The sequence below is a fragment of the Apis laboriosa genome, unplaced genomic scaffold (genome assembly GCF_014066325.1).
Source record: "Apis laboriosa isolate Shangri-la unplaced genomic scaffold, ASM1406632v1 scaffold35_cov144, whole genome shotgun sequence".
In the NCBI taxonomy this organism is placed as follows: domain Eukaryota; kingdom Metazoa; phylum Arthropoda; class Insecta; order Hymenoptera; family Apidae; genus Apis; species Apis laboriosa.
In genome coordinates, this window is record NW_025222966.1 from 1,074,730 (window position 1) to 1,088,792 (window position 14,063).

General features: G+C 32.7%; 2 protein-coding genes across 3 annotated transcripts in view; both read left to right on the forward strand.

Annotated features, from left to right (window-relative positions):
• Positions 1–32: 32 nt before the first annotated feature.
• On the forward strand, positions 33–1,531 carry LOC122715426 (cytochrome b-c1 complex subunit Rieske, mitochondrial). Of its 2 annotated transcripts, XM_043937613.1 has the most exons (5): positions 39–169; positions 254–283; positions 616–768; positions 857–1,034; positions 1,122–1,531. In XM_043937613.1, exons 1-5 carry the CDS (start codon positions 79–81, stop codon positions 1,408–1,410), a joined length of 741 nt encoding a protein of 246 aa, XP_043793548.1. In that variant the 5' UTR covers positions 39–78; the 3' UTR covers positions 1,411–1,531. The 2 variants fall into 2 exon arrangements, with proteins under 2 accessions (XP_043793547.1, XP_043793548.1); XM_043937612.1 differs by having other exon boundaries at positions 33–283.
• Positions 1,532–9,857: 8,326 nt separating this feature from the next.
• LOC122715457 (zinc finger protein chinmo-like) overlaps positions 9,858–14,063 on the forward strand; it is a 30,211-nt gene continuing 26,005 nt past the window's right edge. Inside the window, exon 1 of the mRNA XM_043937671.1 lies at positions 9,858–9,933. Coding sequence (XP_043793606.1) covers positions 9,858–9,933 — 76 coding nt within the window. The remainder of the gene's footprint in view (positions 9,934–14,063) is intronic.

The window sequence follows — 14,063 nt, forward strand, 5'->3', positions numbered from 1 at the left end:
AGAGACATCTGACAGTACAAGTCTTCGACTTTTAGTTGGTATTCGATGAAGTTGTTTCGACGTGAATAATTAAGAAAAATGAACGTTGTTGCAAAATCGACAAATTTCTTACCACTTTTAAAATCGACATCTGTCATTTCAAATGGAATGCAACCAGTAACCGGAAGGGGTATTGTAGAAAAAACAAAAATTATTACTAAATCTGACGTCAAGCGAATTCTCGTTCAAAGTTTGCATGAATCTCTTATTACAGGAGCTCTACGAGTGAGTTCAGGAATTGGAGGTTCGAAACTTTTAATTCAAAGTTATTTTATTAACTTTTGTATTTATTTCATCAAAATTCATTTTATATTTCGATTATATAATCATATGCTGTATTCAGTACTTGCATACTTACTGCTAGATTAGATTACTGTTATACCAATTGAGTTTCTAAATATTGCATAAATCTTTTTGCGTTTAGAAACTAAAAAAAAATATTTATAAACTTATATATATATATATACATATTAACTAAATTATATATATAAACTTAATTATTTCTATTATCTTATTTCATATAGTACAGTATATATTAATTTGAAAGCAAAGATTTGATCGAATTAATTATTGCAGCCAGTTTATTAGCAACGCAGAGGAGGTTAGCACATTCTGATATTCAATGGCCAGATTTTAGTGATTATCGTCATGAAGCTGTACAAGATCCAAAAAGTAAAAGTAAAGAAAATTCAAGTAACCGCAAATCATTTGCATATCTTATGACAGCTGGTAAATAAATCTTTTAATTCTTTTTATTTTATTTCAATTTTACAGAATAAAATTACATAGAAATATAAATTTTGATATTATTATATAGCAACTGGAGTTACTGGTGCTTATATAGCAAAATCAGCCATATATGACTTAGTAGCTACATTTAGTGCTTCAGCTGATGTACTTGCATTAGCAAAAATTGAAATAAAACTTGATGCTATTCCTGAAGGAAAAAGTGCTGTCTTTAAATGGCGAGGAAAACCTATATTTGTACGACACAGGTAAATATTACTGATTATTTTTTGTATCATTTTTTAAATAATATTTAACTGAATTAAATATAAATTTTTTTTTTTATATGATAATAGGACAAAAAAAGAAATTGAAAAAGAGGCAGGAGTTGATATTAAGACTCTTAGAGATCCAGAAGTAGATTTAGATCGTGTAAAGCAGCCACAATGGCTGATTGTTTTGGGTGTATGTACACATTTAGGATGTGTTCCAATTGCAAATGCAGGTGATTTTGGTGGTTATTATTGTCCTTGCCATGGATCTCATTATGATGCCAGTGGCAGGATTAGAAAAGGACCAGCTCCATTAAATTTGGAAATACCACCTTATAACTTTATCGATGATAGTACAGTAGTTATTGGTTAATATATTAAAATATGTAGTGAAATGATAAATGTAATTTATATCAAATTGTTTTACAAAATTCGATTTTTATTTGTAAATTTTTTCCTAGAACTATTACTATGTTGAAATAAATGAAATATAAATAAAAAATTTAAGTTAATTTATATAATAGTTTTTCTATTTTTTTATTTATAATTAAATTTCATTAATTTTATCAATACTATTATAATTTAAACTATTTTATAATTATTTTATTTTTATATCGTAAAAACATATTTTTATCTTTTTTAATTAGATAAAATATTCAATACAATCACATATTTTTCAATAATTCGTTCTACTATAATTATAAGATAATCATTTATAAATAGAAAGCGTACTTAAATTCTATAATAAAGGAAGCATTTCTTATTATAAAGATCTTAAAAATCAAATAAATTTTCCCGCTTCCGCGAGACGGCGCCACTAATTCCGGACCAAATTTTCATTTTCAATGCGTGATAAGGACGTCTATGTGACCGACAATCTGGCTGCCGATTCTCTGTTTTCAGTTGCCTTCGCTGCTGGCAGCGTACGGACGAAAGAGTTAAGAGTTTTTCGCGAAAATCGGTTCTTTTACATACATTGTCATCTTCTCGCCACTCTTGTATATGATGATCCAAAAATCCCTAATCCTACAACAAGTGATTTCGGTGACCTAGTATTTAAAATAAGAATGAAAATGTTTTGTTAAAAATGAATTTTTTTCTCGCATGGTACCGGCATTTAATGATATGTCGCGAAAGGGTTAGAATAATTTTTAACATCTCAAATTAAAAGAAAATTTGGAAAGTTAAGAAAAGGAAGAATACGAAAAGCAGAAAGGCGGGAAACGGATGCGTGGAAAACCGATTTTCGTAAGTTTTTATTTGATACATATATTCAATACCTTATAATTTCACTTATAAATCTTATTTTTTTTCTATATTATTATTTTAATATATGCTTGTTATTATTAATTTTCATATCATGATATATCATGATATGAGTTATCATCATAAAAATTTAAAATGATTATAAAAAAGAATATGAATAAAGAAAAACATGTAAAATATAAATATAATTTAAATTTTTACAATAAAATTTTTTAATTTTCATGTATTTATTTATAATAATGTAATACAAAAATTTATATTATTTATTATTATATTATTTATTTTTATAAAATATATATATTTTTATAATTCTTTTTAATGTTATATGAGAATATAATATAATTATTACATATCATAATATTAAAATTTATATGTAACAATATTTTAGAATAAAAAATTATATTTTAATTATCACACAAACATATTTAAAATTTAAGTGACATTATAATAAAATAATGAGATTTTCCTTGAATATTTTACAACGTATTCGATAACCAATCGTTGCTTGAATGGATTTCAATATACAATTTCTCATCGCACAAATTGACCCTTACGACAACCTAGAACAATTGTTTTCGTAACCTTAACGGTGACATATGTTTGTGTTTCTGCATGTTTGGTTCCACTGAGTACGATGACTCTTGTACATTCGAATCATACTTTGCATCCTGCTAACGGTTCGAATAGGAATCTCATAGTTTTTGCGACACCATTTCTGTACCTTTCGATTCATGTAAACAAATATAAGATCGAAACGTTATTATTCTAAGATTGTTTCTGCATATTAAAATTGATTTGCTATCCTATCATATATTTACGCGTATCTATTTTTTATTAATATAAATAATTGATACACATAATAATTGATTTAACTTGATCAATAAGATTAATTTGATTAATAACTTGAAATTGAAATCTATATTATATTTGGAATTTAGTATTTGGGATTCAGAGCAAGAATTTAGATATTATTTACAATTAGTAAAAAATATTACATTATTAAATATATTTACAGAGAAATTATTTTAAATATATATCATTAAATTAAATCTTATTTTTTCTTTGCATAATAATTTGCATAATAATTCATATAATATTATACTTATATAATTTTTCAATCTCAAATTATTTTCTATAGAAATATCTAAATTTCCACTTTCGATTTCTTTTCAACTATATGATACGACTATATAATTTCATTTCGAATTAGACCAACAATTATCGATATTTTATATACTATTACATAAGATTCACTTGTCTCTCTTCCTACGCACATTAAAGTACTTATTTGTTCATACTCAATGTCTTCGAAAGAGCCGTATTTTTCGTTGCCTCAGTTAATTACCCATCTCGATGACATAGGACAACCTGGTTCAACCAACAAAGGCAATAAAGTTGTTCTTGCTCGCCAGTTCCGTGCACTTTGTTATTCAACCTCGAAAAGCGGTGTCTCTCTGTGTCGATCTGGTTTATTGTTTGCAAAGCCGATGCTTACCCTCCAAGATTTTGAATACGCAACATCGTGAAGCATAGTTGCAAGTGCAAAGCCGCGTTGAGCATTTAGGACATGACGTCCCTCACCCCTATGCCTCCTTTTTTTTTTATCCTATACCTTTATATAAACTGCCGGTGTGCGCGTTCTGGCATTCTAATTCTTTATGCAGCCGGCCAAGGAAATTCATAGTAGGAATGCACGGAAGGGAGGTTGCAAAATCCAGTTCCCCCCTCTTTTTTTTCTTTTTTTTTTTTTTTTCTTTTCCTTTCCTTCCTTCTTTAAGCTAAGTACGGGAGAAAAGGGAAAGGGAGGGGAAAGAAAGAATGAAGGAGAGAGGCCGTTTTGTGCCCTGCATTCAACTATCGGGACGCACTCGGTTGTGCGTGTGTATGCACACGTAAGTACGCCACGCAACAAGCCACGTGTCCATGTACTGCCGGCCGGGGAAAACGCGCGAGTGCGTGCGTGCGTGCGCGCTTCCGAAAGTGAGTGGGACACGCGGGCCTTCACGCTGAAGGAGAATCAATAGATGTGCGTTGCATCTTGCCCCTCTTCCTCCCTTTTTCGGCTACCCCGCGCACACCCTTCTCTCTAACCACTGACGACTCGACCTTCGCACGAAAGCGCCCGCTTCTGGACGTACAGCTTCTGTTTTCCTGTACCTCCTTTATGTTATTTCCTCTTAAGGGATGCAATTCACCGCGTTTCTTCTTTTTTTTTTTTCGTATTTTTAAGAAGAATTTTCTTTTTTGGACGGATTCGATATATCGCTTTATCGAAAGAAATTTGATGTCTTTTTTTCGAGTTAATAATTATTCGATTTGAAAGTCATAGATTTTTAAGATTTTATAAAAATTAACAATGAAAATATGTTTTTTGTTTAATACAGTTTCATAATAATTAATTATGCATATATATGTAAAAAATTAATGTGTAAATTAGCATTTTTAAATTAGTATTAATCTAAAAATAATATAATATTGTATCATTAATTTTTAATTCAATAAATCTGTTTTATAATTATATAAATTTTCAAATTTATTTTCACATAAAAAAATATTTTAATTTTTCGAATATAACATAAAAATTTATATAATATTTTTTTCAAAATTATGTTTATACTTAATCATATAGAATAATATAGAAAATTTTCGATTTTAAAACTAAACAAATCGCTATAATTTTGATCAAAATTCATATCTTTAAGATGAAATCAGCTATTCATGTTGGACAATTTCCACGATTTCATCAATATCATTGATCGATTTTACACATCACTTGCCCTTCTCGTGTCTTACTATACTACCCTCCTGTTATACGGTAGATCTTATCGACTTGAAACTATACACGTAAATCAAGATACAGAAGTGGATAAACAGCAATCGCTGTGTACTTTGACAAAATAGAGTGACTTCGACCCTATGCTTGGATTGTAGATTCAACGTCGACATTAGTCGGTTACATCGATTAAAAATATATGAATACCTGTTCACAGGACAGTCATTTCGTACGAATAGTGAATTATTTAATCGAGAAATTGTTTAATGCTCACTTTATTTTTCTCTCTAATTCATTCTTCTACATACATATAATATATTTTTCTCAATAATTGTTATATAGAAAATTTTTTATTTATGTTAATATGTTATTTATGTTAATATTTATATAAAAAAACACAATTTATTTTTTAGCATAATTTATATATAACATGATACATTCTGTACGTACACAAATCGATTAAATCATTTAATGTTATTTATTTAATACAATTATTACACAGCATATTTGATTTTATGTTTGAATTTATGTACCTAATTATTTTTTTCAATTAACCTTTAAAGGTTATCATAAGTGAAATTTAATTCCAAGCAAATATTTTCATAGAACTTTTTTCGATGACAATTTTTAAGAATTAATAAAAAATGTAAAAAAATGTTAATTCATAGAAAAAATTATTTAAAATAAAGCAAAAAAGGCAAATTCACCAATGATTGAAATTAAAAATTATCTATTTGTTGGAATTATGTATCAAATGATAAAAATTGATTTATCTAATATGTAGTAACAATCTAAAACATGATATAAAAAAAGAATTGATTGACAAGATTTTTTTCTCTTCATTCGTTTCCTGCAATTGAATGCATCGCAAAACGCATAATAACGCACGTGTAACAACGTATCCCGCGTATTTATTGATCTATCTCCTCGCGTTTATCTGTGTACCGCAGCCTTCAAGTTCGGAGGGTTGCACAGGGTGCAACCTTTAACGCGAGTATATACACATATATATATATATANTATATGCACGGAAGACCAGCAACAGGGTTACTACGCCAACCTCACAACGGTTGGCGCGAATCTCCTTAGACGAAACTAGTTTACGAACTAGCTTCGCCCATTTCACGTTACATCTAATCTTCTTCTTTCACCGTTCCCAACATGCAATCAACTCCTTTCAACTTTCTACTTTAAAAAAAAAAAACAAACAGACTTAGAAAAAGTAATTATCTTTCAACGTGAAATCATCGAAAGTGCAAGAAGGAAGCTGTTAAAAGTTGCATCCAGCAACAAGAAAAGGGAAAAGTGGATGGAAAGTCGTTCGGAAGGAGATCGAAGCAGAGGGCCGTGAAAAAAGCGGTGAAAGCGAGCGCGTGTAATCGTAATACGCGCGCGAAGCGTATTTGAGAAACGAAGAAAGCTCGGGGGAAGGGAGGGTGAATGGGTTAGACGAAGGAGAGAGAGCGAGAGAGAGAGAGAGAGAGGGAGGGAGGGAGGGAGGGAGAAGTGGAGAGTAGAGGGCACAGGTGAAAGTGAAGCGAAGGTGGTCGAGTTAGAGCGGTGTTTGGGAGGGTGAAAGGAGGTTAATGATTAGTTCTTCCGAGGTCGGGGGCTGTTGCCGGGTGCAGGTTGCCTGGCTCCCTTCAGACCGCCCCCCACCGCCCCCGAGGACATCACCCCTCTCGTCCCTCCCTGGCTCCCTCCCGGTTTTTCGCCCTTCAACCCCCACCCCCCCCCTCCCCACCCCCGCCCTCCGTACACTCCTCGAACCTCCCAAAATTTCAGATCCTACCACCGACGCAGCTCCACGCATATCGAGGGAGGGTGTGAGAGCTTGCAAGGTTGTTCTCCCCTCCAAACTCGCCGCTGCTCTACCTTCAGGAACGTAGGTAGGCAGGGCGCGAGGAATTTCGGTAAGCTGCTTCGAAAAATTTTCTCCCCGTGTTTTCGCTTCGGTGTACGGACAGGTGCATCCGTGTCCGTTCTTGGCCAGGAATGAAAAATATATAACGGGGAGGGGGGATCGCGGTATGCGAAACATTACCTTAATTATCGAACGATTCCAGCTATGCGAGTTGTGTGGGGAGGGGGGGGGGGAGGAGGAGGGGGAGCGAAGTAGGGGATCGCGATGCGTCGCGTTTCATATGGCTGTTCTGTTGAATTTTTATTTTTTGGAGAATGAATCGAGGGGGTTGGGTTGTATCGATATGATTTTTGGGTTGATTTCGTTCTCGTTTACGTTTAATGCATTGGGATGTTTATAGTTTTATAAAAAAAGATATTTAATAAAATTACGATGAATCGTTGAACGAATGATTCATTTATTCGTCCAAAAGTTTATTATCGTATTTCTGATGTCAGATATAATTTATTTTTTTTTTTTTCGTGGATAATACATTTTTATACGATTGGAAAATTAAATTTTTATAAACTAATGAATTATAAACTAAAGAAATGGAGTTTAAGATTTATCTTATTCTTCGTGAAATCGTAAAATTATACTTTATAATTTAAATAATTAATAATTTAAAATTTATATAATAATTTTGATTCTTTTATATTATATAGAATATCACAAAAGAATATGACGAATTTAGGAAATCTTTAATTTCGTAAAATTATACTTTATGATTTAAATAAATAATTAATAATTTAAGATTTTGATTTTTTTGTAATTTGTATATTTTACAGAATATCACAAAAGAATATGACGAATTAGGAAATCTTTAATTTCGTGAAATCCTAAAATTATACTTTATAATTTAAATAAATAATTAATAATTTAAAATTTTGATTTTTTTGTAATTTGTATATTTTACAGAATATCACAAAAGAATATGACGAATTAGGAAATCTTTAATTTCGTAAAATTATACTTTATAATTTAAATAATTAATAATTTAAGATTTTGATTCTTTTGTAATTTGTATATTTTACAGAATATCACAAAAGAATATAACGAATTAGGAAATCTTTAATTTCGTAAAATTATACTTTATAATTTAAATAAATAATTAATAATTTAAGATTTTGATTCTTTTGTAATTTGTATATTTTACAGAATATCACAAAAGAATATGACGAGTTAAGAAATCTTTAATTTCGTGAAATCATAAAATTATACTTTATAATTTAAATAATTAATAATTTAAGATTTATATAATAATTTTGATTCTTTTGTAATTTGTATATTATATAGAATATCACAAAAGAATATGACGAATTAGGAAATCTTTAATTTCGTGAAATCGTAAAATTATACTTTATAATTTAAATAATTAATAATTTAAAATTTATATAATAATTTTGATTCTTTTATATTATATAGAATATTACAAAAGAATATGACGAGTTAGGAAATCTTTAATTTCGTAAAATCGTAAAATTATACTTTATAATTTAAATAATTAATAATTTAAGATTTATATAATAATTTTGATTCTTTTATAATTTGTATATTTTACAGAATATCACAAAAGAATATGACGAATTAGGAAATCTTTAATTTCGTAAAATTATACTTTATAATTTAAATAATTAATAATTTAAGATTTTGATTCTTTTGTAATTTGTATATTTTACAGAATATCACAAAAGAATATGACGAGTTAGGAAATCTTTAATTTCCCTTTTTTTTTATTTTGAACAATGGAGATGCACACAGAAGACACATAAGGATAATTAATGTGTGTATGACAGAAACTGTCGACGCGTGAAACAAATGTTCCTTCTGGAATCACCTGGTTAATCCGACTAACAGAAAGCGCTTGGCGTACGAATCTCCAATGCACCAATCTTCATAGTTGAAACGATTGAAAAATACCTATGAGCTTATCTTATACATTACAAGCAATTTAAGCAGATTCCCAACACCTTTCCGCTTCGATACCTCGAAGGGAACCGCTTCCCCGCATCTGTTGATCGAAATTTCAATCTAGATCGATGATCCTTATTCTCAAAACCAATCCAATCCGCGATCAAACGCATGTATTTTTCGTTCGTGGATCCGAATGGAATATCGAAACGAAACCTAGGAACACACAACTTATAAATTCTCCAAAATCGTATATATACGTCGACAAATGTAAAGCATCGTCTATTGCATAGCAACGGTGTGTATTTCGTCGATTCGACGCGTCGCCATTTCGTTCCATCCTCTTTTCCTCTTACGCGCTGGCCAAATTATCTTATCGATTCAGGGAAAGAGCTCGCCTTTGACCGGTCGGTTCGCCATTCGTGAACGGCGCTCGTAACGAGTTCGCCTGACCACGTTCGAACGACGGTACTCTCACACGTAAAAAGGGAGAAAGAAACAGAGAGAGAGAGAGAAAAGAACGAGGAGAAGAAGAAGAAAAAAAAAAGGAAGGAAAAGTTGGACACGCTCGCCCTTTGCAACGTCAGCCCTGGCCGCCCTCGTAACGGGCCGAGGATTTTCTAGCGAAAGTGATGGCTGTGGCTGGCCGGTTGCTGCTTGCGTAGGAAAACTGACTCCGGGGGTGGTTGTGCGTCGCTCGAGGTTGGAGGCGGTTGTTCCTCCACCTTGAACGCGAGCCGCTCGAGGTGGCCGCGGGGGTGGGATGGCAGCCGAGGCGGGGGTGGATGAGAGAGAGGGGGTGCGCGGTGGGGAAAGGGGGGAATCGGTAACCTTGCAACCCTCTTGCGTACGCGGAGGAAGGGGAAGTGACAGGAATCCCGGGAGGAGCGGTGGGTTATGGGTTGAAGGCAGTCGAGGGTGCAGCCGCACGGGGCGGCAGTGACGGGCGTGACGTAGTCGGAGGAGGATGTACGCCCCTGTCGGCGAGGGCCACGGCAACCAACAACCATCCCTGGTCAATTCATGGTGGCTTCATCCGCCAGGTACCAACCGTGTTCATCTGTTGTTCACATTGCTTCCCGCGTTTTTCTTTTTCAAATTGCCGAAATTTTCCTCGAGATCGCTCCATTCTTCTTCTTCTTCTTGGTTCTTGGGAGGATCTTAGGACAGATGTATTCTCTTTCGATCGACAGAGAAAACCCATCGATGATCGAATTGTACGCGTATAAACCGAGAATGTTAGACGGTACGAGAATTATACGGTGTTGAAATTAACGTGTTAGTTTTATATAATGAATTATGTTAACGTTTGGCTGGCTCCAATAATAACATCTGCGAGAGTATGGTGCTCCATACTGGATGGACCAATTTTTCTGCGACATTTGCGTCGATAGCGTATCATATTTTAATAATATTCTGTTATTTTATCCATTTTATATCATAATTAATGATTAATTTGATGATATAGTATTTAAGATGTGTAATGGTTAGAATTATTTTCGAATCGTTTTTGTAATTTAAATCAATTATATACATTCTGTAATGAACGAATATTTCGAATATTTTCGAATGTATATGCGTACTTATGTATGGCTGCTTTGTTCGGATTTTCGTGAATTAGAATCGGTGTAGTTGGTGGTGATCCATATCGATCGTGATCGGCTACAAGAATATGAAGGAAATTGGATCAGGAATTGGAAATTAGCTTGATTATAATACTTGGATGGTTTGTGTGAGTGATACGTGGATATAAATTGTGCACTTGTGTTATTCATTTTAGATTTTTGTTATTAATTGTTGCAAAAATGTTTTATTTAATCAGTAAACCTGTTGAAATGTTAGAAAAGAATTACCATATGATCTTTATCCTCTTTATCTTACATTTAAACTCAATTTTACAAAAGTAAAAATGATCGTTCTTATTTTTCTATCAACGTTTAAGAGACTTTGTAAAAGTCAGAGTTTTACTAATCCATTGAAAATCATTTAAAATTTCGAGTAAAGTTATTCAAAATTTTATTCTTTATATAACCTCGAACATTTGGCGCCATAATTATCTGCGTTTCGTATTCGAATAATAAATTGTTTTGAATAATAAATTAACGAAGTAACTTTATTCCTAACTTCAATCGTTAAAATTTTATTCACATCTTCTTTAAAAATCTAATTAAAGTTTGATTCTCTTTTTTATAATTTTCCACGAGAGAATGAGATTTCTCATACAATTTTAATTTTCCACATTGCAAGCTTTTTGTATCCAAATTATTCCACCGTCAATTTCTTTATTTTCCCGCTTCGCCAGGAGCAAAGGTTCCACTCCGCGCATTCCCATTAACTGTTCATTTCGGTATAACGAATAGTCTCATGCGCGTTTCACGCCGTGTCACCGTTATGTACATTTACGGTACTCGTACACCACTCGTTTCCTCTATAATCTTATGCAGCGCATGCACGTGCTACGTGCACCTTTCCTGCATGCATGTGCAGTACGAGTAACGGTGCCTGATGAAAAATCACGTTTAACTCGCGATTCCAAAACGAAAAGGCGCACGCATTCTATTTATTCCATCTGTTTACGATTATTACGACTCTCTCGATCCCCAAAAACTCGACCAACTGTTGTTATGTATTTTGCCTTGAAAGGCTATCTTGTCAATGACTTTCGTCCTAGATACGTATTGCCGCGCATTTATTTTACAGGAAAAAAGAGAAACTGTTACTTCAGGAATCGTTTTACTTGCTTTCTTCCAATTTTTGATAGAATATGTCGCAATAAATAATGATTGTTTTCTTTTGCACGAAGTTATTTTTTTCATGTTTTGTTCCAAAGAGAAATATTTTTTTATGTGTGACTTTTCAGATAGATTTTTGTTGTTTATTGTTGTATGAGAAATATTTGTTCATTTTTTAATATTACGATTAAATATACTATATAAATGATGTAAATTATAGTATTAAACGTTGATTTTATGATAAATTTTTTTTTATTTGCTAAAATTGCTACGTATTTATTGAAAAATATATTGCATATTGCTTTCGATGATTATATTTCGTTTCATTTTTCGTCAAATAAAAATTTCATAAAAATACTTTCTTCATATATTTTTTTTCCTTTATTTGATTGCATTTTAATAAATTAAAATAATTTGGAAAACAAAAAACATTATTACGATTTTTTCAGTTTATTCTTTAATTTAAAAAAGTTTGTTGAGAAATATATAAAATCAAATTAATTAATTATTCTCTCTTCTATATTTAATTATTTCGATAAGAGCGATAAACATGCATAAGCATTTCTATTTAGAAATTCCAGAAAAATTAAGAGAACTAACGAAAATACAAAAATTAGGTCAAAATTAAAAAAAAATAATCATCATAAATTAAACATTTATTACATTAAAAGTATTATCATAGATGCATTCAATGATGCATTCAAAGCAATTTTTCATTATCATAATCGATACGATATATAAGAAATTATTTTACAAATTCAAAGATAAATTGAGAAGATATAGGAGCAGACATGGTAAATTGTGTTTAAAATGTAAGATCAACACGGGGAAGACATCAAACAGTAGTACAACTCGTCGTCTAAGAGAACGAAATCCTACAGCTGAGGGCTGTTTGCTCCTTGTTCCCCCCACTCTTCGAATTCCCGTGAAAATTCTCGGGTTTGTGGATCGCACGAATTTCGTCATGGCGCGTCTCGCTTCTACGCTCGATTTCGCCACCGTTTTCCCGCGTCCTCGTGGCACCGATTCTCGCGCTTCACGCCTTCATGAACCAGCAAATAGTCGTAAAATACGCGCATCGATAGGCAGATCGGCACGTGTCAACAACTTGTGCACGTGCAACCCTTCAACCTTGTTCAATTTGCTTGAATTGTACTTGCGACGAGAACGATACTTTTATAACGTTCTTAAAACGTTTCTAATGTTCGAAACGATTTGACAAATCGATGAACCCAATCCACTTTTTTGATCTATTAATTTTTTTTTTTTAAGAAAATTTTAAGAGCAACAGATTATATGGATTCGATGAAAGTTGACACATATTTTTTATTTGCTAATATTCTTCTTTACGAATAAATTTAAGTGTGTTTTAATATAAATTAATTTTATAAATTTTAGAAATCGAGATCTGTACGTTCTACTCTACATTTGTACAATTTATAAATTAACTATTGTTTTTTATTTTTTCAAATATCGAATAGTATCCACTGCTAACACATGTTTAGTTAAAATCCCAAACCATTGAGACATTTATCTTAATCACGATGGCAATAAACTAAAATTGTATCCGTATACGTATATCAAAGATCATGCATCGATTTGTAAAAATCGTCAGAGAATTTCCTAGGGTTTGTTTTCGTCGAAGAAACACCTGCTCCCGTGCATTAATGAAATTCTCCCTTTCATTTGCCTCTATTTGTTCAACCTTAACCCAATATTCCCCGAATATTACAACAAAAATTCCGTAATTCCTCATTGAAACCGTAACGACGATCATCCATCTTATTAATACAATATCTCGAAGATATTACCACTTCAATTATCGATTGAATCAATGTAAAGATATTATTTGCCCTCCCCTCCCCCCCCACCCAGCCGCAGACATCTTTTTCCATTTCTTCCTTCTCGTATATTACGGGAACGTTTGCATTTTCAGCCCGAAAATTTTCATCAGACGAACCCTTTCTCTGCATTTCCCCTACCCTTCGGCAATTATTACCGGGATTCAGGATTCACGCAAATCTCGTCTTTCTCTCTTTCTCGGTTTCTCTTTCATTCAGGGGCGGAAGCTTCGGGAGGGGGGAAGGGAGGGGGGGGGGATCAGTTGGATAAGGGGGAAACAGTGCTGCGGTAGGCATCGTTTCGCTGCAGTATTGACTACACACTTCAGGGCCAGCTCTTTTCGTGGAATGTATTTTCTACAACGTTATCGCCCTTCATGCTTCTGCTCCCGCGCCGTTTCCGCCTCTGACGCAACCGTTTCAGGCCTCTCGGATTTCGATGAGGCGAATGTGGGGGAATGGCAAACGTCTAATTGCATTTTTTGACTCTGTTGATTCTACGTTATGAAAGCCTCGATGCATCTCTCGCCAGGACATCCAGTTTTTTGATTTATTACGTGGAACAAATACGGTTGAAATTTTTTTTTTTTTTTTTTTTTT